Raw genomic sequence first — 23,576 nt, 5'->3', positions numbered from 1 at the left:
CTACGCGCGAAAGGCGAAATCTCGTGCCTGCCGCCGCACGAGTCCACGAGACGCTCATCGTTGGTGAGACAAAGCCAGAGCGATGGATTGTTGGTCCTTGTCTGACTCATCTGTTTAGTTCTCAACTCGGTTCTTATCCGAATAATTCGGATATGAACCATATCACGGATTCGAACCATTTCTACGTTTTTTACCGAGCGTAACGACGTAGTTCATGTCCACTTTCTCAGGGGGCGCATCAGTACACGCGTCCACCATGGACATAGGAATAAAGGGACAGAGCAATAACTGCGGGGGGCGAAGCCGTCTCCGGGGAGCGGGGAACTACGGTCACGTGGTACTTTGGTGCCGCATTGGCGATTGGTTGTGATCGCGCAAGCGCAATCTTTCATCGAGAGTCAGAAGTGTCATGGAAGTGTCAGAACAGTTTTATTGAGTTATAATTCAAAGAAAAAATATACTGTTTTTACAATGCCACAGTGCATTGTAAAAAATTGTAAAAACCGTACAAGAAGTCGTCTCGTTTTGGGACAAATAAAAGAAAAAAATATAAATAATGTCTCATATCACCGGTAAGAAAAATCATATTTTATTAGCATATATGAAAATGATATTGTATTATCAAAATAAGAGAAATGATATAATATAAAGTAACACATTTATTTTTTAATAGATTTCCAAAGAATGAAAAAGCAAAATTGCTTTGGTTGAATATACTAGAGCTAAATGCGGAATTAGTTCCTATTGGAGCAAGAATTTGTTCCGCACATTTTGCAGAAGATGCCTTTAATTTTTTATATGGTACAAAGAGACTTCGACCAAATGCACTACCGTATATAGGTATCAAATAGTATTATTATTATCAGGATTGAGAAATAATACGTTATTTGTAATGCCATTATTATTATAATTTTTTTCTGTTTACAAGTTAGTAGTGGCATTATTTTTATCAAATAACTTTCCCAACTGTCTGATTTATTGTATGGCACAAGATTATGCAGTTTTATTTATATATTGCTTTGTATCTTATGTTTACTTGCTAGAACGTGTGATTGAGAATGCTCCAAATGATGGTATTATTGCATCAAGTTCTGTATGTAATACTTTAAAAATTGATAGAGCCACATCTCCTATCCCTGGATGCAGTCATTGTAAGAAATATTTCATCTTATTTAATATAATATGTGTAACAATTTTCTAAAAAATTAAAATTTGTTATACATTATATTTTTTAAATTTTTTAGTTGCGGATCAGTCAACAAATACATCACCAAAGAGAGACCATAACGCTCTTGAAAAGGAATACCTCCACAAAAAATTGCAAGACACAAAAACCTCTTTTTCAAAAAAGTTTAAACTTTTGCAACAGAAGGTTCGACGAAAGGAATCACGAATAATCTCTTTGGAGGCAATTCTTAATTCACTCAAGAAAAACAATATGTTAGGGACTGAAGAATTGCAGATATTACAAGACATAGGTGGGTCAAATTCTAAAATATTAGAAAGACAATTGCTTAAAAATAGAGGAAAACCTGTAAACAAACAATTTGATAGTCGACTTAGATCATTTGCTCTAACTTTACATTATTATTCGCCAATGAGTATGCGACATGTATTTAATAAGCTAATTTTATTTAAAGGTCAATAAATGTAATAAAATTGATAAAAAATAATTTTGTTATTAATAATACCATCCTAATCCCTTTATGCAATAAATATTGACAGTTGTACAATTTATTAAAGAATGAATTATTTATCAATATTTAGGTATTTACATTAACATTTTATAATAAAATTTTTAATATTTTATTATAAAACTGTAACCAATACTTACTTCCATGGGCAAGTTATATGCTGTTGCAAAATCCGTTAAATCACATTGTTAAATGCAGAAAAGTGAAAAATAATTTTCTAATCTTAAAAATCTTAATAATCATAAATATTCTTCTAGTTATTTCTATTTATAAATAGTTTTATTTTACTGAATTCATTGCAATTAATTGCAAAATTAAATACTAAAACAAAAACAATAAAGATTTTTCATATCTATAGATTCTAACTTTTTTTATCATTTAATTCTGACATCTCGATGACATGCATTAACACCATTAACATTTCAATATGCTGATTTATAAATAAAACACTTTATTTCTCTATTTTACTCAAAATATTCTATCACACATTTATAATTGTAAACAAACTAAATGTCTCATTTTCAAATTTCGCGCATTTATGCTAGAACCAATTACCAATGAGGCACCAAAGTACCACGTGACCGTGTTCCCCGCTCCCCGGAAGCGGCTTCACGTCCACTCACAAAAGTAGAGGTTTATACTCCGTCCCTTTATTCCTATGTCCATGGCGTCCACCGAACCGCGGTGGCCCATGGACGTAAGAATACCTGGGGCTCGATTCTTGAATTCATTCGCAAGAGAAACGTATGCGCAAATTCGGCTCTTACAGAAAAGTTGCAAGTTGATTGGCTAAAAGCCATGCGATAGCCAATCAACTTGCAACTTTTCTGTAAGAGCCGAATTTGCGTATACGTTTCTCTTGCGAATGAATTCAAGAATCGAGCCCCTGTGTGTTCGGGCTATGCGACCCAAACCGAGGTCCGGCAATAGTACCTGTAGATACCTAGATGGCATTGCAATCACAAGATGCTCGTTAGTTTGAGAAAGAGGAGAGATTGCAGGATGGGGAGCAAGAAGGATAGAGAATGACTAACACAAAAGTCCACCGTGTACGTGTGAGTCCCGTGAGGCAAAAGCGCAACCTTGCGGAGCATTAATAAACTACATTTAGGCTTGCCATTCTGTCGCACTTTTCGAAAATTCCTCCATGCTAGTTCGGCCTCCTTATCTCTATTCTTCATGCGTGTGCCGTAGGCTTTACTCGCAATTTCCGGCTTCACTCGCTGCCACAGCAAATGTATAGGAAAATGTTTAGATAACCAAAAAAAAGTGTAGAAAACAAAAAAAGTTAAAAAAAGCCGATAAGAAAATGTAATTTTTTAACTTTTTGGGTTTTTTTTACATAAAATTATAACGTCCGCATTTTGTCATTATACTTTAATTGTGGAAAAGGATTTTTCAATCTGTATTGGGGGTTTAAAAATTCGCGACACTAGTGGTGGTCGCGTGAACTATCATTAATGGCCGCCGCGAATGTACATCTAACATAAGAGTTATTTATCTGATATTTACTCTGAAAAAATTAATTCTAACGTCAAGACACTTGTTTGTAGACATAAGAAACATAAATGGAAATATTATATAAAATAAGCTTTTTTAAATTAAATAGTGCGCATAAATTTAAGATCCTCAGTATTTCCTTCGTTTTATTATGTCTGGTCGCCAATCAATGGGATGTGTCTTTTCAGTCTGAAAATAGATAATAGATAATATGATATACAATGTTAAAAAAGAATAATTAGATATCACCATAGATGATTATTAGATCGCAAGTGTACAATATAATTAATTATAAAGAAAATTCACACCGCAGTATCGTCTTCCTTATATACTTTTATAGTCTTATCAGCCTCCGTTGTAATCATGCGAGTGCTCGACATGTCAAACGTAATGCTGAATATTCCAGCCTCGCTGTCCATCGAGCCAGGTTGAACCGGTGCTTGGAGTCGCTGGAAATTGTATCCGGTTCTCCAGTCCCAAAGATGCATGGTGCCATTATCGGCGCCGGATACCAAGACCCCATCGGCATTTACAGCCAGACAATTGACTATAGCGTTGTGACCGGATAAGTTTCGAATGAACTTCCCCTCCGGACATTTCCACTGTTTGATATTGTCCGGTGATGCCGAGGCGAACATGTACAAAGACGGATGAAATGCCAGAGCTCGAACGCTCTTCTTGTGATTCGTCAGGGTCGCCCTGGACTTTCCGGCTGCCAAGTCCCATAAACGTATCGTACAGTCGTGGCTGCCGGTGACGATTTGCGGTTCAGCGGTTTGGCAGATCACACTGGCCACTGTGTTGGTATGCCCGACCAGCGTATGGACGTTCGCCTTCGTACGCATATCCCATACTCTTCCCGTAGAATCTTGTCCAGCTGTTACGAGAACGTCCACGGTGGGATGCAACGCCATGGAATATACGGCCGATAAATGCCCGTGATAATGTCTGATCGCTTTGTTGTACTCGAGATCCCAGCATTTAACTTGACGGTCCTCGCCGCACGAGAATAAGTAAGGATGCCTTACTTACTTAGAGAAGGCATCCTTATTTATTCTCTTGCGGCGAAGACCGCGTACACTGCTTATGTGACCGGTTAAGGAAACCTTCAGTTTTCCACTTGCAAGGTCCCATATCTAAAAAAAAAAGAAAAAAATTATTATTCTTGCAAATGTTCTATGTTCTGAGAAATGTAAATAAATTAGAATAAAATCAAAATAAAGTAAAAAATGGCCAGGCGCAGCAATTAAGGCGCGAAAATTTTATTGTAATTCTAAAATTATTGCAAATATAAAATTATCAATATGAATAATGTACCTTTTTTGAGCAATCTTGAATGCAATTAAAAATTAACAAATAATTTAATACAAGTAATCAAAAATTTAACAAATTAGAATAAATATTTTACCCACTTTGATTACTCTGTCAGCTGAACCAGTGGCAAAACATTCGTTTCCAGGTTCGATAGCGCAACTTCTCACCCATCCGAGATGACCGCTAATAACTCTGTACAATTTCCAAGGTGCGTGCCACTTGGGTTTGGCCATCGAAGGTGTTTTCTTTTGGGGCGCTGTTAGTGCACTGCTACCTGTATTACCTGATCCACCTGTTGCTGCCGCAACAATTGCTGTGTTTCCTTGCATTATATTATAAGGAACAACCGCCGAAGTTATGCTAGCTTCAAAAGTTTCATCTAAAAGTATATTTTTAAAAATGAGTATATAATCACATATATGTAATAAAAACATTTTTTTCGATTCTCCATTAAATCTATATTACCTCCTGGTGGTGGAGGATCTGCAGTGTTATTTTGTTGCTGCGCTTTGACTATATTATTTTGCTTAACACGTTCCAACACTGGGCCATAACTGTCTTTCACTTTTATAGCCTTCTTTATTTGTTGTCTGGAAAAAAATAATGCTTAATGTAAGCGGATTAATTAAACAATTTAAGAAATAATTTGTAGCAATTATGAAGTAACTTACAAAACAGGATCCACTGGTGGTAAAGTTCCTTGATTTAATAGAAACATATCATGAGTCCTTTTTAAAGAACGAAACACTAATGTATGTACAGAATGTCTCTGGACGTCCTGGAATAGAATAATAAATCAATATACGAAATTCATACAAACCTCTATTATATATATTTACATATGCACAATGTTTATATATATATTTATATGTAATATTTAAAATAATATTAAATATAATTCAATATACTTATTACCATCTTTTAACATCGGCTGAATATATGTGATCACAGAGAAAAATATTTGCTTATACAATCAGAGAGAAACCTGAGAGCGGCCACCGCATGGACATGGAAGAATACCTGGACGGAACGCAATACTGCGGGAGTGAAGCACAAAGGGTGAAGGGAACGAAATGTCTATTGACACGGATATGAGACATCTGAGATGGCGGCGGCGGATAATTTCACGGAATGTTATCGTTGGGAATGTACATAATGTCTCAACACAGATGTCTATACAAATCTGTGTGTCTCGATTAACGTCGTGCGACGTGAAAATAGACGCTAAATCTGAGGCATCTAAAATGGACGCAACCGTAGACCTCTCACCCCTCAAAAACTACTCCCCGCGTCTAAAAGGGTACTTTACGTTCCGTCCAGGGACTTGATTCTTGAATTCATTCGCAAGAGAAACGTATACGCAAATTCGGCTCTTACAGAAAAGTTGCAAGTTGATTGGCTATCGCATGGCTTTTAGCCAATCAACTTGCAACTTTTCTGTAAGAGCCGAATTTGCGCATACGTTTCTCTTGCGAATGAATTCAAGAATCGAGCCCCAGGTATTCTTAAGCCTAGTCTACAATAGAGTCGTAAGGTCGTAAACGTAAGAAATTGACCAATCACAGTCGATTATTCTCCTCGAATTCAACTGTGATTGGTCAATTTCTTACGTTTACGACCTTACGACTCTATTGTAGACCAGGCTTAACGCTGGGTCCACAATAGGTGATTTAACGCCCTTACGGGAGTCGGTCTTGAGCAAGCAAACTGAGTGCCACGGACAGATGATCAATTAGTATTATTTTTGACGAAGATTACTATTATAATCTCGATTTTTATGAATGAAGTTGTGCGTCCTTTGATGGAGTCTATTGTTCTTGGCGACGCGAGCTGAATTAGCTGTTTAGTGTGAATTAAAATTACATCGATAAAAGAGGATATTATATTGCCACGTGTTAAAATTTCGTGAGAGTGTCGGCCATTTTGCTTCGGTGTTCGTCGTGACTTGCATTTTTGGGGCCGATGCTGATTTCTTTTCCTTTTGTTTTCTTTTCTTTTCCTGTTTCTTTCTTTGCCATCTCTTTTCCTCTTTTTTACGATTTCTTTCCTTTATTATAAATTTTGTTTTTAATGATGAATAGGACTAGTGATAATAGTTGTATGACTAATTCTGATAATTTTCAGATGCGTAATGAATGCATGGACATTGACTCTGAACCTCAAGAGGTTTTAGATGCATTAAATTCTCTTTCTCAAGAAGCTGGAGGACCGATCTGTGTTGTACCTTTGAATGAGGCTGGTAAGGAGAGCTCTCTGGGGATCACATCATCTCGGCTTATTAAGACGAGGGGTTTAAAAAGAAATTTGATTGCGGGAAGGTCTGCTGAAACTCCTTCCATATCTAAGAAGGTGGCGTCGAACGAAGCTGGTAAGCTAGATTTATTGCAATCTTCTTCTAGTAGTCATGTTACTGGCTCCGTAATATCTTTGTCAAGTGAGATTTTGTCTGGTCGATATTCGATCAATAATCAGGGACCATTTTGTGTTCACATTCAGAGGATTTCAAATCCTAGATCTCTTTTGCATCCTATTTCTGTAGGAAAAGTAATCTTTAATTTTATGAAAGAGAGTATTTTGGAGGTTAAAAGGATTGGATTTTCTAAGGTTGCCGTTTTTTTGAAGGATAGGGAGGCGGCTAACAAATTAATTGAAAATCAGTATTTAAAGGATAAAGATCTCATTGCCTTTATTCCTCCTTTTTATGTCTCTCGTAAGGGTATTATAAGGGACGTTCCTTTTGATTTGTCAGAAGAAGATGTTATACAGGGCTCAGAAAGTCCTTTTAAAATAGTAGCTGTGAAGAGATTTTTTAGAAGGAATTCACTTGTAAATAGGGATAATAGCGATAAGAATAATAATGATAAGTCTAATATTGATGTTGGCAAGAAAGCTGAATTTATTCCTACTTTGACAATGGCAATAACTTTTGAAGGTCAGCGTCTTCCTAAATACATAACACTTTTTCATGTTTCTTATCCGATCTATCCATATGTTTCTAGAGTGTCTCAATGTTATTCTTGTTTTAGATTTGGACACGTGAGTGCGACATGTAAGGGGAAATCTCGATGTGTTTCGTGTGGTGATGAGAGACATGAGGAGGGGACTGTTTGTCCTCGCTCGGAACCTTTGTGTATAAACTGTAAGGGAAGCCATCCGGCGAATTCTCGTGAATGCCCGGAATTGATTTTGCAGAGGGAAATTCGTATGATTTCAGCATATAGAAATATTACTTTATCGGATGCGAGGGATATCGTGAAGGGTCTTTCTGGGTCTGAGGTGCCCTCTAATTCCTTGGAGGAGTTTCCTCTTATTAATGGTTCCCATTTGAATGGGAGGCGCTTGGATAATTCTCGCGATGCTTCTTATGCGGGAGTGGTTGCCGGTATGTCCTCTCCGCCTTCGTCGGCTCAGGCATTGTATATTCCTTCTTCTTCGTCCTCGTCGTCTTCGGCTTTGTCGGGGGGGGTTTGGATACCAAGAGTTAAGGCTTGGAGAAAGAGGAATAGCAAAAATAGAGCTCCGCCTAGTGTTTCTTTTTCTTCAGAAGAGTCTTTTAGTAAGAAAGATAGCAAAAATAGAGCTTCGCTTAGTGTGTCTTTTTCTTCAGAAGAGCCTTTTATTACTAATGATAAAGATAGTTTGTCTAATCGTAATGAAATTTATAAGGGTTTAGAGATCCAGAAGAGTAAAAATAATATTGCTATTATTAATTCAGATATTAATTCTAATTTAGCTGATACTGATAATGGGGAAATACTGAAGAAAATTTTATTTCATTATAACTCGCTAACTTTGCAGATCTCTAATTTACTGCAGAAGATGAATGTTTCTGCTGATGGATCCTCGCTTGCTGTGGCTACGGATGTGAATAATGGTTTGGCTGTGTCGGCCTTGCCTTCTTCTTTACTCTAATTATGAATCAGGACAGGACTATTGGACAGTTGAGGATTTTACAATGGAATTGCCATTCATTTTTGAACAAGAGGGACTCAATTGGTGACTTATTTGATGATTATGATGTTTTGGCCTTTTGTGAGACATGGTTGGATGATAGGCATACCATTTATCTTAAGAACTTTAATACTACTCGTGTTGATGGACCTTCTTCTAGATCGGGGGGTTTGATGATAGCTATCAAAAATTATATTCCCTTTTCATTAGTTGAGAATATTTTTGCATTGGAAAATCAACTAGAAACTTTGGCTATTAGAATTCCTATCTCTACGGGTTCTTTGATTATTGTCTCCATTTATAGACATCCGGGGGCTTTTCCTTCCGACGGCTGGGATAAGCTTATGTATTCTTGTAAAGACTATTCATCCTTATTGATTCTGGGGGACTTTAATGCTCATCATCCGGGGTGGGGGTCTTCCGTCACTGATTCATCGGGTTGCTCTCTTCATCGAGCTATGCTTCATAATTGTATGATCCCCCTAAATGATGGTTCACCTACGTTTATTTCTCGTCCTAATCAGTTAAATTCTGTTATAGATCTTGCTTTTGTCTCTGTCTCGTTGTACCCGGTTTGCGGTTGGAATCTGTTGGAGGATTCGTACGGTAGTGATCATTTGCCTATTGGCATTACTATTAATTCCACATGTAATATTATAAGTTTTTATTCACATAAATGTAATTATAAGAAAATGAATTGGAAGGAATTTATGCGTTCGTTATGTGTTTCTTTTTCTGAGCTAGAGGATAAACTTGGGGATCCACAGAGCACCTTTACTTCAAAATATAATATCTTTTTTGATCATTTGAGGGAAGTTATTCGGTCGGGTCTCCCTCCCGAGAGGGCTATTAATTTTCGTGCTAAGGGGGTTAGACGTGCTCCTCCTCCTTCACCTTGGTGGAATGGGGAGTGTTCTGAGGCGGTGGAGCATAGGAAGCGTGCTCTTAAGAACTATCGTAGACTTATGAATTATCCAAACTATCTTGAGTATAAGAGGCGGGAAGCTATGGCTAAAAAAGTTTTCAGAAAGGCTAAGCGCGAATCCTGGAGGGCTTATTGTGGGTCTCTTAATTTTAGGACTTCTATGACCTCAGTTTGGAATATGGTGAAGAGATTTAAGCATCGTTATCTTGGGTTGTCTGCTTCTTCGATTGCCTCTAATGTTGTTGTTCCTGATAAGTTATGTAATCAGATAGATGCTCTGTGCCCTCCTTATGTGGCTCCTGAGCCTTATAGTGCTTGTCGTATGTCGTCATCTGTTGTTCGATGTGATTTGTTTGACTCATTTTTTACAATGGAAGAATTTGATAGGATTTTTAGTATTCTTAAGCCTAGGAAGTCCCCGGGGCCTGATCAGATCGATCATTTGATCCTTCTCAAGCTTCCGTTGAAATATAGATCTGTTCTATTGAGGATTCTGAATGGTCTGTTTTTTGAGGGAGAGTTTCCTTCTGTATGGCACGAGTCTATTGTATATATGATACCCAAGGCATCTCCTGGGAAATATAGACCGATATCACTCACTTCCTCCGTTCTTAAATTACTTGAAAGGCTTGTCTATTTGAGGTTAAATTGGTGGCTGGAGTCCAACGGGTTTCTTCCTAATTCACAATATGGATTTCGTAATTTTAGGTCGTGCATTGATAATTTAGCCATTCTTACTTCTCAGATTAATATTAGCTTTGTAAGAGGGCATTGTACTGCTTGTTTGTTTTTGGATTTAACCAGTGCTTTTGATAATGTTTTGCCCCACATTCTTTTGTCTGATTTAGAAGCATTGGGTCTTCCATTTCATCTATGTAAATTCATATACAACATAGTACATTTTAGGAAACTTCAGATAGTATTTAATGGTAGGATTATCGATGCACGCCATACCTATAAAGGGGTCCCGCAGGGATCCATATTGGCTCCGCTTCTTTTCAATGTCTATTTAGCTGGGTTGAGGAATTGCATTCTTCCTGATTGCGAGATTCTTCAATTTGCGGATGATATTGTGTTGTTCTCCAGCTCTCAATCCTCGGATAAGGCGATAAAGTCCTTGGAAAAATCGGCTAATCGGTGTATTAGTTATTTGGATTCCAGAGGCCTTTCCACTTCTATTACTAAATCTGCATTTATGATTTTTTCAAGGAAAAGGATTTCTCCTACTTCTTATTCTGTTAAGCTAAATAATTGTGTAATCAATTCAGTTCATTCTCATAGATTCTTGGGTGTCATATTGGATTCTCGTTTGCGCGGCGAGGAGCATGTTAATTATGTCTCTGATAAGTGTAGGAAACTCAACAATGTTATTAGAGTCCTGAGAGGTACTTGGTGGGGGGCGGATCCTCGTACTTTGCTTCAAATTTATAGGGCTTTGATTAGGGGAACTATATATTATGGATGTTTTATCTATCCATTTAATAATGGTTCGATCTTTAAGAAGCTTGAGTTAGTTGTTTTTCAGTCTCTGCGTCTGTGCTTGGGTTTGCGACGGACTACTCCTACAAATGTTATTTTGGCGGAGTCGGGGGAAGGCTCTTTGTATCATAGGTTGCTTTATTTGACTTCTAAATACGTTTTGAAAGTGTTTTCTCAGGAGGATCATCCATTAATCGATAAGTTATTTTTGCTGCGTCATTTTTCTCGTTTTTCTCGTAAGGTTTGTCCTTCATTTTACTTTCTTTTGTTTAAGGCATTTGATAGTCTTTCTCGCTATAAATCAAAAATTGCGTCGTTTGATATTTTTCCTCTTTTCCGTACTAATTATTGGGCAATTGTAAATTCTCCTACGACAATAGTTACTTCAACTAATGCTGTGGAATCTATTAAGAGTGCTTCAATTCCGCAAGTTATTTTTATGGATTTATATAAGGATTTAATTAATAATTCAACTCTATTTTATACGGATGCTTCTAAGAAAAGTACTTCTGATTTTGTGGGTTTTGCTTTGTATTCTCCTTCTATTAATTTACAAATATTATATAGACTATCGTTTTCGTCTGTTTATACGGCCGAGGCCTTTGCTATTTTATATGCTCTTGAATTAATTTTACAAAAGTCTATCAATATTTCAGTTATATTTACAGATTCTCGTAGTGTTGTGGAAGCGATTTCTTCTCCTAATAGATTTAAATCTTCTAATTTTGTAATTTTGTCTATTCTCCAAGCTCTGTATAATATTAAGATGAAGGGATTTATTTGTACTATAGTTTGGATTCCCGCTCATTCGGGAATTTTGGGTAACGAGACAGCTGACTTTCTTGCTAATAGGGCGACTTCTCAGGGTAAACTAGTACCTGAGTATTTGCCGCATTCGGATTTTTATGAATTGGCCTTTCATAGATTCATTAGTGGATCTCAGAGAGCTCTCCTCGCGCAGGCCAATTTCAAAGGTAAGAATTACTTTAGTTTGCATGATTCTTTTGGCATTAAAACTTGGTTTCATAAAATTAATCTTAAAAGGAACTTTGTTACATCCTTGACGAGAATTAGAGTTAATCACTATGCTTTGAATGAGAGTCTTTTTAGATGTAATTTGGTTTCTAGTCCTGCTTGTCATTGTGGTTCTCCTTCCCAGTCCGTGGATCATTTGTTTTGGTCCTGTCCTGCTTTCTCCCTGCAGAGACGTGACTTGATTGATTCCCTTAAGAGACTTAAGTTTTTTCCTCCTTATGAAATTTCTTTGCTTTTGAAGGATCCTAAACCTAAAATTGTTAATCTAATTTGCTCTTTCCTTAAAGACTGTGCTGTGAACCTTTGATCCTGCCCCTTGAATTGGTGTCTCCCCTGTGATTGTAAGTCATGGACTGATGGACTGGAACTTCTGTGAAGACTTCTTTATTTTGGTTGTTGTGCCATTGGACTTATATATTTCTACCAGTTTATGGCTTGATGGGTGGATCATTTTGCCATCCTGTTGCCAATAATTTTTAAGAAGAAGAAGAAGAACGCCCTTACGCTGATCGATACGGGAATCGAACCCGACTCACAATCAGTAACGTGATAACCACAGACTTAAGTGTACGTACTACGAGTCGGGTTCGATTCCCGTCACTCGCACTTTTTTTTTATTATTTATGCAAATTAGAATATTTATTCATGTAAAACAAATTTAATTCAACAATTTTTTTAATTTGCGCTTTCAAAAAACAATTTTTTTAATTTACTCAGGAAACTGGATATAATTTTTATTTAACTTATAATCTGATTAAAGTTAACCGATGTTGGTGAAACTGGCTCTCATCTGTTTAGTTCTCAACTCGGTTCTTATCCGAGTAGTTCGGATATGAACCATATCACGGATTCGAACCATTTCTACGTTTTTTACCGAGCGTAACGACGTAGTTCATGTCCACTTTCTCAGGGGGCGCATCAGTACACGCGTCCACCGAACCGCGGTGGCCGCTCTCAGGTTTCTCTCTGATACAATCATATTCTCTATTCTACATTTCCTTCTATTTCAAGTCAGCTGTTCAAGTCTCAAGTCATTCTCTAGGCTAAAAACTAGAGATCTTTAGTCATAAAACGGCGACTTGTGATTGGTCTCGCCATTTTCTCTCCATTAATCCTCACTAGTTCTTTTCTCCAATTGACCAGTCAGAGTAAAAATCTCTATTTCTTGATTGGTCAGTCAAACGAGTGGCGTTTACAATCTATATATTCTTTTATCGATGATGCGTCAGCTTCTGACGCCACTTTTGCACTGACGGTTTGAATTCAAAAAGGTATAACCACAGTATATACAGTAGCGCAACTCTCTGTCGGCACCTTTGATGTTTGTGTAACATAAAATGGAACGCGCATGCGTGAAATCAGCGAGTATAACCAATACTGCCATCTAAACTTTTATCTCATTTTCTCTTTATTTTCGCTCTCTTTTTAGCACATTACTACATGTAAAATAAATTAATTTTAATAAAAATTATGTATATAAGAGATCACACATTGTTAATAATATAATGTCTAATATATATAAGACAAATAAATACATAAAAAAATATAAAATATTATATAACATAATTTAAATATTAAAATAAATAATAATTTATACTTGACATAACAGATAACAAAAGAATCACATCAAATATTCATATATTTACATATTAATGTGCACACATATATATTTAACACAATTAAAAGCTTAAAATTAAAAGAAATATTTAAAAAATTTTTATAACATATGATAATATATGCGTTTAATTAAAATCCATATATTAAAGTAAATAAATGAATAAAAAAACCAAGATATTTATTAAATATATTTATTAATAAATAATTCTATATTATATATATATTTTATAATAAATATTTTATAGGAAAATTATAAAGTGCGTAATTATAATTTATGTTTTATTTTATCTTAAGAAATTATAATGTACTATAATGTACAATAAATTATACATATGTACTTATATCGCAAATTATTTATTATTATTTTTTCTCTTTCAAATCTCTCACCTAACCATACCTCGGCTACTCGATCCCTCAGTATGAATCAGAGAGAGAAAACCAAAAGAAAGAGTGAGAGAAAAGTTCAGATGGCGGTACTGAATATACTCGCTGATTTCGCGCATGCGTACTCCATTTTATGTATCAAGAAATTGAGAGAGTTGCGCTACTGTATATACTGTGATATTACTCAGAGGGCGCTAGTACACAGCGCTCTGTGGCGACTTCTGCCACTCGACTCTAAGTCCCTAGCGTGCGAACCAATCGGCAAGCGATTGCCGATATTTGCGCGCGTCTCTCTATAACTCGTCGGCGCTTGCGCGCGTATATAACTCTCTCGCGGGTTTTCGCGTGCGGATCGTTTCCGCCTTCCAAGAGATTAGGTGTGCTTTGTCTCCCGCGTGCGAACCATTGTACTGGTCGGAAGTCTTAATAAGTTTTGTAAGTGCGTGCTTAGTCTCGGCTTAATTATTACATCCATGTGAACTGTTTCTGTCGTTAATACCGAGTTGCAGTCAGGACGGCGGTGCGATCGGTTGTGGTGAAAATTGACATCATTGCGCGATAGCTTCGTACGGGATTTCGTGTCCGGGTTTAGTGGTGGAGTCGGAGTGCGATTGTTCTTCCTTGATATTGTTCAATTTTATATAAACATTTCTTTAATTATATAATTATTCTTCTATTGACCACGGTTTACTCTACCGTTATGCATTGTTTGACCTATCGTGCTTTCGCCACGTAGCTTGCCACGTGTCGCAGTTGCCTTTTCGGCCATATTACTTTTCCCTTTGTTCTCTATCCTGTCCTTTGTTCTTTTCTGTGATAATTGACTGTGATCTAGATAGCAATATGGATTGTGAGCCTGTTCCTAATAAAAATAATTCTTCTACCATTTCGGAACAACCTAGATCTAATAATCCAACAAATTCTAATTCGCAGGCTTCAGTGGAGGAGGGAGTAAGACGTATCATCTACGGGAAAAAGAGACTTTCTGAGGTATCTCATTAGGAGACAATTGGTAAAAGGATATCTACGGATCCCCTGGATGCACCTGATTCGCGTCTTATAAATAAGTATTCTCTGGAGTCCAAGCCTCCTTTCCTCGTTCATATGGAACAGCTTCCTATCCGTGCTATATATCAGGTTAAGGCGCCTGATAAAGACTCTGCTATAGAAGGTAACGATAAGAATAATAATAATAATACTTTGAATAATCAGAAATCTAAGTCCGGATCTTATGGAATAATAGCTCTGGGTAAGAGAATATCAAAAAATATAAATTATTTTAACTCTGCTTTCGATTTGAAAACTATTGGTAGAAACAAATTTTCAGTTTCATTTAGTGATAGCAATTCTGCAAATAAATTTGTCGAGTATTTTAATAACATTGCTGCGCAAATTTTTCCGGGAGAAAGATGGATAGCTTATGTCCCTAATTTCAAGGTTATTAGGCAGTATATTATTCGCGGTATTGATGATGACGATACTCCACAGGAAATTATTGATAATCTTCGACCTCCTCCTGAGTGGAGTATTATGTGGACTCCTCCTTTTGAGGTCACGAGACTAAAAAGACCTATTCGTCAAAAACATAATGATAATTCTATTACTATTAATTATATTAACTCTGACTCATACATAGTACGCTTTAGATCTTCTGTAGTCCCCCCTAGTGTTATTTATATGGGGAAGAGATTAGTATTGCGTCCTTTTATACAGAGAGTTAAACGTTGTGACAAATGTCAACGATATGGTCACATTTCAAGGTTCTGTCGCGCTTCTGATAACAACGCTGTCTGTGCAAGATGTGGAAAAAATCCTTCGACTCATGGTGAAGGGTCGAAATGTTTAGCCGATAAGCCTTCGTGCATTAATTGTAGTAGACATAAGCTTAGTGATACTGAGCACGAAGCTTCTTCTAGCAAGTGTCCAGTTTTTATTCAGCAAAAGGAAATTAAAAAAATTATGGCATTTCAAAATGTTTCGCAATTCGAGGCTGAGGTTTTGATACGCAATAAGGAGAATAATATTGTAAAACCACCTAGTGTGGATTACGGAGTTCCACTCCCTACTTTTTACGATTTTCTTCCATCTAATTTAACTACTCCTTATAGATCGTCATCATCATCTGGTTTCAATACTTCGATGAGATCATTTTCTGATGTGACTAAGCCTAACCGGGCTGAGAACTCTTGCAGTCAGTCTCCAAAGGATGTTCCTTCGTCTAAAACGAAGTCTCCTCCCTCTACTTATAGAAGGGAAAAAAGAGACAATCATGGAATTGTTACCTCCATTAATAAAGGTATCCTCTCTAATCAGTCAATATCATCTAATACTACTTCTAATTTGACAAATTTAAATAAAAATAATAATAGTCTATCCTTTTCTCAGAATCTACCTAGTATATATTCTTCTCCATATTCTGCTATGCAAGTTTCGAGTCCATTAAATTCTAAGTTAAATATTGATTTTTGGAATAAATGGATAGCGGATTATCAGAATAAGCATCAAGCGTTGCAAAAGGTAGATAGGGATATTTTGACTGGAATGAGCCAGGCTCTTCTCAGTGGTATCCTTTTTACTTAAATTTCTATATATATTATATTTCTGTTTGTTTTGTTATGGCTTGTTTTTCTGTTAATGTTTTGCAGTGGAATTGTCGATCTTTGTTGAGAAGGATTCCTGATCTATTGTATATATTGGAAAAATATAAAATTGGTATAGCTGCTCTTTGTGAAACGAGATTGAGTGATGAGATTTCTCCTCCTTCTTTCGCGAACTATGAAGTTTTTTCACGTAATCGTAACAGACAGGGTGGTGGAGTGGCTATCCTGATCGATAGAAAATTTAGATTTTCATTGGTGAATGATGCGCGTTTGAATGATGTGTCTTCTAGAAATAAGATTGAGATCATTCTTGGTAGAGTGTGGCTTGGTACGGATAGGCACATCTTTATTTGCTCAGTTTATAGTCCTCCTCGTGGAAACAAGTACCCTTATACTAATTCGGGTGCTTGGCTTGAGATCTTTCAAATTTGTGAGGGTTATTCTCCTATTATTTTATGTGGTGACGTGAATGGTAAGAGTGCTCTTTGGTCCGATCAAGTTCTGGGGCCGGATACTGAGGGTGGGAAATTGGAGGCCGCAATCAATAGTGTGGACCTCTTTTGCCACAACAGGGGTGGTTCTACATGGGCCTCTGCCGATCTTTCGGTGACATCTGCTCTTGACATAACGTTGACTTCCAATTGTATTGCGCATGCTTGTGAGTGGAAGGTTTTGTCTTCCGGTTATGGTAGTGATCATTTTCCTATTATTACTTGGATCAATGACTTCATTTCCGGCTCTGATGTTGATTTTGGTAGGCCTTCCTTTTCTACTGTCGGTATCGATTGGCATGTATTCCAGGGAGAATGTATTAATTTCACTCAGACTTTTGTAATTAACCCTAGGGATCTCAATAGTACTTATAATAAATTGATTTCTGATCTATATCAAGCTTTATCTAAAGCTGGTGCTGTTCGTCATAACATCAACAATATACGGAAAAAAGCTCCTGCTCCATGGTGGGACGATGAATGTAAAGATATAATACACAATAAAAATCGAATCTTTAGAGAATTCAAGAGATGTCCATCTTTTTCGAATTTTCAAAAATACTCTGATATTTGTAAGGCGTCATCTAAAGCTTTTTCTAGGAAAAAGAGGGAATCTTTTAGGAATTTTTGTTCTTCTATTAACATTAATACACCTATTTCTAAAGTATGGTCATACATTAGGGCTTTCTCTAATAGGAAAAGCGGTAGGTCCAGTAGTATTGCGGTATCGGAGGTGGAGTTTGTGGCTGCATTTGATAGGTTGGTTCCTCCATTGAATCAACCCTTCTCACAGATGGATGAAGACACGCTTATTGACTTGCCTTTTAATGGCACAAGATCCAATGCATCTTTTATGTTGGTTCCCTTTTCTATCGTGGAATATGAAGAAGCTGTTTCTTCTCTAAAGGCTAAGTCATCACCAGGTCCAGATCTTATATCGAATAAGATTATAAAAAAGCTACCTTCGGATACTCATTTATTGATTTTGAAAATCTTCAACATGTTTTATAATAAAGGTATATACCCTAGGCAATGGAGTGAGTATTACACTATATTCATTCCTAAACCTGGGAATAAGGGTGCTCTAAGACCGATATCACTTGCTAATAATCTTCATAAATTATTTGAAAAACTTATTCATAAAAGACTTGAATGGTGGGCTGAGAATAACCACATAATACAGGAGTTTCAGTACGGATTCAGAAGAGGTCTGTCCTGTATGGATAACATATCAATTCTTATTACTGATATTCATCAGGCCAATCAACGAAAGGAACTTACAGGTGTAGTTTTTGTTGATTTGATTGGGGCTTTTGATAATGTTATTCCTGACGCTTTGTTCATCTTATTGAGGAAATTTGGTCTTCCTTGTAAGGTTCTGAAGTTTATTAAGGATACCATCTCTTGTCGTCATCTTATTGGATTTGCTAACGGTGTTGCATTACAGAGAAGACTGACATCGAGGGGTCTCCCTCAAGGATCTATTCTTAGCCCTATTCTATTTAATATGTACATATCTATTATTAATTCATGCTTGCCCAATTCAGTTAAAATTCTTTCTTATGCCGATGACATAGCTATTTATTGCTCGAATTCTGTGGTGGAAAACATTAGAGATCAACTGAATCTCGCTCTGGATAAACTGAATCCTCTTCTGAAAATGCTTGGACTGAGTGTGTCTCCTGCCAAATCTTGTTGTACGGTCTTTTCTACATTGAAATCTAGAAACACTCGTCTGTTGATCGGGCATGGTCGGTTTGACATCAGGATTGGGGGTGAGGTTGTTCCTTTTTCATGGGCTGTGCGATATTTGGGGGTTTATTTGGATCCTGAACTAAATTGGAGGGCTCACATTAGCCAATTGAGAAGTAGGGTTATTCCCAGAATTAACATCTTGTAAGCTATTTCTGGAATTAGATGGGGGGCTCATCCTGGTACTCTCCTTAATGTTTATAAGGGATTCATTCGTCCGGTCCTAGACTGGGGATGTCAGGCTTTTCATCCTATTGACTCGATAATATACACTAGAGCCTGTAGACTTCAATATGCCGCTTTAAGGGTTGTTTTGAGTATGATGTGTACTACTCCAACTAATGTTTTGCTGGACATTAATGGTGAGCACCCATTATCTTCAAGATGGCAATTTCTTACGAGAAAGCTTCTTTGCAAGATTATGGCTCGTGCATCTCACCCTTTAAAAAGAACCATAGAACGGATCTCTAATCTGCCTGAGGTTGACGGAGCTGTTTTTGGTCCTTTGGTGAGGACTTATCTCGAAAATATTCAGCTCTATTCTCAGATGGAGGAGTTCCATCTTCCGGGATATTTGAGTTTTTCTTACGATATTTGTCATTTTAAACCTAGCATTGATACTGAGCTCGGCTTTGAGCTTCACAGGGAATCAAGCATCCCGGACTCTTTTGAGAATTATTTGATGGGTAGTATGGGTGGAGTTTCCTTCTATACCGATGGTTCGAGAGAGGACTCTGTGAGTAGGGTTGGCTATGCTATCTTCTCCCCGGATATCGGATTGGAATGTAAAACCCGCATAAATGATTTCTGTTCTATATTCGAGGCGGAGGCTTATGCCATCCTTCATGCTATTAACATCATTATGGAACCAGATCATTGCATTGCTAAAGCAACAATTTTCTCGGATTCTTTAAGCGTTCTCTCTAGTTTGCGGAACCCTAGATTGGCGGGTAATACTCATACGATTATTATGAAAGTTAGAGATTTGTTATATAAATGTAAAGTAGATAACATTGATGTCAATATAATCTGGATACCCAGTCATAGGGGTATTGTTGGTAATGAACGGGCAGATCTGCTGGCTAAAGAGTCTTTGCACCTTCCTGATCCTCTCCTTATCTGTAGATGTCATTATACTAATTTGTACTCTAGATTCAAGTTTTTGGCTAAGGAGGATGCTGTTAGTGTTCTTTTGTCCCAAAGTCAATATAAAGGCGCTAGATATTTTAATTTAATCAAGTCGGTGCTTTCTCCTCCATGGTATAATTGTCTCAGTACTGATCTCATGCGCTCGACTATTGTTCTGATTTCCAGACTCAGATCACATCATGTTGCTATTAATGGTCATTTGTGGGAAAAGAATATTGTTGCCTCTCCTGAATGTCCTTGTGGACACCCTTTTCAAGATTTGAATCACGTCTTTTTTGACTGCCCTAATTATATTGAATTTTCCAACAGACTCATCTCCTCAATACGTCTTATAGAACCAATCATTGACCTGGATATTCCTGACTTGGCTTTTTCCAATAATCCAAGAATCTATAAAAGACTGCACTGGTTTGTCAAACAATCGAAGATCATTATATAAAGTACTACTGACTTCATATACTTTCTAATTGAATACCATGTCTTAAAATGGTGTATGAGCATAAATAGCTCAAGCAGCCAATACAGAAGAAGAAGAAGAAGAAGTGTCATTAATACCATTCACTCATGTCGTCAATTAACCTGCTCATGTCGTATCGAGCTTCTAGTAGTTCCTACAAACATTGTATCTCGGAAATTTGATATATTTGTGATTAATAATAAATTCTGTTATACGTTAACCAGTGTGACTCAATTTATTGCGCGTGGTCGTAAGAATAACCTTCGGTGTTGGCATTCTATTCTTCTTAGAATCGCTACATCGAAAATTGGTGACCCCGACGTGATATTAATCGCACGACCAGCGTGATAATTGCGCGACATCGTAATTACGGGCGTTAATTGACGTACATTTTTTTTTAACATTTTTCTTTCGCGGGTGATGAACATTCTCAAATGTCGGCGAGCCACGAAATTCTTGCGCGTGATCACGTGATCACAACCCTGTGTGACCGCTGAGTCAGCTGATCGTCACGTGTTTTGATCGTGCTGTGCCGCGGGAAAACACTCTTTTGCACAAGGACATCGGTATAAACAGACATCCGTTGCGAATTTGAACAGAATTATATTGTGTCGCTAGACTTTTCGCGAACGTTTCGTGACGCGTGAATATATCGGGTGATCTGAGTGTCGTGATAGAGAGTTATATACGCGCGCAAGCGCCGACGAGTTATAGAGAGACGCGCGCAAATATCGGCAATCGCTTGCCGATTGGTTCGCACGCTAGGGACTTAGAGTCGAGTGGCAGAAGTCGCCACAGCTCTTTTTCCAGTCACACTAACTCCCGTAAGACCACCGGTCTTTAATAGTACCTCGTCATTGACTATAGCGATACGGCACGGTTCACCGCATAACTTCGCCGGTTGTTCCTTATAATATAATGCAAGGAAACACAGCAATAGTTGCGGCAGCAACAGGTGGATCAGGTAATACAGGTAGCAGTGCACTAACAGTGCCCCAAAAGAAAACACCTTCGATGGCCAAACCCAAGTGGCACGCACCTTGGAAATTGTACAGAGTTATTAGCGGTCATCTCGGATGGGTGAGAAGTTGCGCTATCGAACCTGGAAACGAATGGTTTGCCACTGGTTCAGCTGACAGAGTAATCAAAGTGGGTAAAATATTTATTCTAATTTGTTAAATTTTTGATTACTTGTATTAAATTATTTGTTAATTTTTAATTGCATTCAAGATGGCTCAAAAAAGGTACATTATTCATATTGATAATTTTATATTTGCAATAATTTTAGAATTACAATAAAATTTTCGCGCCTTAATTGCTGCGCCTGGCCATTTTTTACTTTATTTTGATTTTATTCTAATTTATTTACATTTCTCAGAACATAGAACATTTGCAAGAATAATAATTTTTTTTTTTTTTTTTTTTTAGATATGGGACCTTGCAAGTGGAAAACTGAAGGTTTCCTTAACCGGTCACATAAGCAGTGTACGCGGTCTTCGCCGCAAGAGAACAAGTAAGGATGTCTTCTCTAAGTAAGTAAGGCATCCTTACTTGTTCTCCTGCGGCGAGGAGCGTCAAGTTAAATGCTGGGATCTCGAGTACAACAAAGTGATCAGACATTATCACGGGCATTTGTCGGCCGTATTCCATGGCGTTGCATCCCACCGTGGACGTTCTCGTAACAGCTGGACGAGATTCTACGGGAAGAGTATGGGATATGCGTACGAAGGCGAACGTCCATACGCTGGTGGGGCATACCAACACAGTGGCCAGTGTGATCTGCCAATCGTCATACGACGAAAATATCACATTTAAACAGATAAAAATATATTTTTCATGGAATGTGTAAAAGTACGAGTGTAAATGTACTAAGAGTCTACTAACCAATGTATAAGATAGTAGCTCTTCTTTTTGGTTGATTTGGAACAGATACTTCGCAGCGATCTCCAATTTTACATAAACTGGCTAAACGTTCCTCCGCTTCTTCTTCCTGTTTCTTTTCCTCTATTTTCTTCTTCATTTCTTCCTCATTATATTTCCCTAACTTATTCTTCTCCAGAAACGCCTTAACAGTATCTGTATTACATATTCAAGTATAAATAGGAGCTTATCATTTGTCACAATTTTGTATACAAAATAAGTTGCAAAAGTTTGTACCTGTCTTAGCATATTCTTCTTCAGATATCTCAAACTTCATTACATTATTCAAGTCTTTTGTAGTGGACGAGAAGTTATCGATGTGACCTGCAATATTATTATTCTTTGTAACTTTTTATTATTAAAAAAGTGCTTGAAGAACAAGATACTTTTTAAGAGAGACACAAACTCTCTTGTGTTATATCTTGCAAAATATCTGCAAGCTTACATGTATTCTCATGCCATTGTCAATTGGATAAGATCCCAAAAGACGGTGCCCTCCCTCCAACTTGCAAACCAACTTGTCATTCTTGTCGTAGACTTCGATAATCATTGTAGCTGGGCTGCCGCCCGTAAGAAGCTCCAATTTACCCTGTAATTTGTAAATTTTGTAAATCTATAACATTTTTCGTAACACATATATACATAAGAAAAAAGAAATCTCACCTTAAATTCATCGATAGTTATACTCTTCTGAAATCGACGCTCCACGACGCAACGGGATTCTTGCCCGGAATTTGTGATAGATACATTCACAAAATCAGACATGATTACGCTGTACGAACTCATTGTTTTACTTTACGTTGACGTATCAAATATAGGTTAGGAAATAGAGACTTCTCAAGGATTTACGAATTCCATTCGATGATGGCGAATTACGATTATACCGAATAATAAACGTGCGATTCTATAAAATAAACTCACATTCGTTTATGTATTTTAATATTAATTACAGAATATACATCGGCAAAATAAATTCCAACGCTTTGACAGAACTCTCAAAAGGTGCGTTCCGTTTCACACATTGCGCGCATTTTCTATAGTAAACGTAACGTGTACTATAGGTAAATGCGCGTATTGCGTGAAACGGAACGTACCCAAAGTGTCATCTGTCATGTCGCTATATGTCAAACGCGTGTGCGTGTATATCAGCTGAGAATGAGCGCATTTAGATTTATTCCCACTATAACTATTGTCAATTTACATGTACATCAATAAAAAAATATAAAATATAAAAAATTAAAAAAAAAATATTTTATATATAAAATAAAAAAATAAAAATATTTTAAATTACTTATTTTATTATTAGGT

General features: G+C 37.0%; 2 protein-coding genes and 1 pseudogene across 3 annotated transcripts; 1 reads left to right on the top strand and 2 right to left on the bottom strand.

Annotated features, from left to right (window-relative positions):
- The first annotated feature begins 305 nt into the window (after nt 1-305).
- Nucleotides 306-1,663, top strand: LOC145933576 (THAP domain-containing protein 2-like). Its single transcript, XM_083033398.1, has 4 exons — nt 306-572; nt 674-840; nt 1,044-1,151; nt 1,245-1,663. The coding sequence occupies exons 1-4, from the start codon at nt 472-474 to the stop codon at nt 1,646-1,648; spliced, it is 780 nt and encodes a 259-aa protein (XP_082889524.1). The 5' UTR covers nt 306-471; the 3' UTR covers nt 1,649-1,663.
- Nucleotides 1,664-3,046: 1,383 nt separating this feature from the next.
- On the bottom strand, nt 3,047-5,782 carry LOC145933748 (pleiotropic regulator 1-like; annotated as a pseudogene). The gene is made up of 6 exons (XR_014424924.1): nt 5,424-5,782; nt 5,180-5,286; nt 4,974-5,098; nt 4,607-4,887; nt 3,503-4,330; nt 3,047-3,383 (listed from the first exon to the last, which is right to left on the bottom strand). The product of XR_014424924.1 is annotated as a pleiotropic regulator 1-like (transcript).
- Nucleotides 5,783-22,227: 16,445 nt separating this feature from the next.
- Nucleotides 22,228-23,063, bottom strand: LOC145933270 (tubulin-folding cofactor B-like). The gene is made up of 4 exons (XM_083032826.1): nt 22,932-23,063; nt 22,710-22,857; nt 22,506-22,592; nt 22,228-22,424 (listed from the first exon to the last, which is right to left on the bottom strand). The coding sequence occupies exons 1-4, from the start codon at nt 23,052-23,054 to the stop codon at nt 22,228-22,230; spliced, it is 555 nt and encodes a 184-aa protein (XP_082888952.1). The 5' UTR covers nt 23,055-23,063.
- Nucleotides 23,064-23,576: the final 513 nt, after the last annotated feature.

The sequence above is a fragment of the Prenolepis imparis genome, unplaced genomic scaffold (genome assembly GCF_030444845.1).
Source record: "Prenolepis imparis isolate NDT839.2.m4 unplaced genomic scaffold, iyPreImpa1.0 SCAF_3, whole genome shotgun sequence".
NCBI classification, from domain to species: Eukaryota; Metazoa; Arthropoda; class Insecta; order Hymenoptera; family Formicidae; genus Prenolepis; species Prenolepis imparis.
The sequence above is the reverse complement of the archived record's forward strand: the minus strand, read 5'-3'. Positions and strand labels throughout refer to the sequence as shown.

Excerpts from the sequence above, each read along its gene's own strand:
- LOC145933576 (XM_083033398.1), top strand. The coding sequence starts at position 472 with ATGCCACAGTGCATTGTAAAAAATTGTAAAAACCGTACAAGAAGTCGT. Across the intron at positions 841-1,043 it reads AAATGCACTACCGTATATAG|AACGTGTGATTGAGAATGCT; the intron begins GTATCAAATAGT and ends TTTACTTGCTAG. Across the intron at positions 1,152-1,244 it reads TATCCCTGGATGCAGTCATT|TTGCGGATCAGTCAACAAAT; the intron begins GTAAGAAATATT and ends TAAATTTTTTAG.
- LOC145933270 (XM_083032826.1), bottom strand. The coding sequence starts at position 23,054 with ATGAGTTCGTACAGCGTAATCATGTCTGATTTTGTGAATGTATCTATC. Across the intron at positions 22,858-22,931 it reads TAACTATCGATGAATTTAAG|GGTAAATTGGAGCTTCTTAC; the intron begins GTGAGATTTCTT and ends TACAAATTACAG. Across the intron at positions 22,593-22,709 it reads TGGCATGAGAATACATGTAA|GTCACATCGATAACTTCTCG; the intron begins GCTTGCAGATAT and ends ATAATATTGCAG.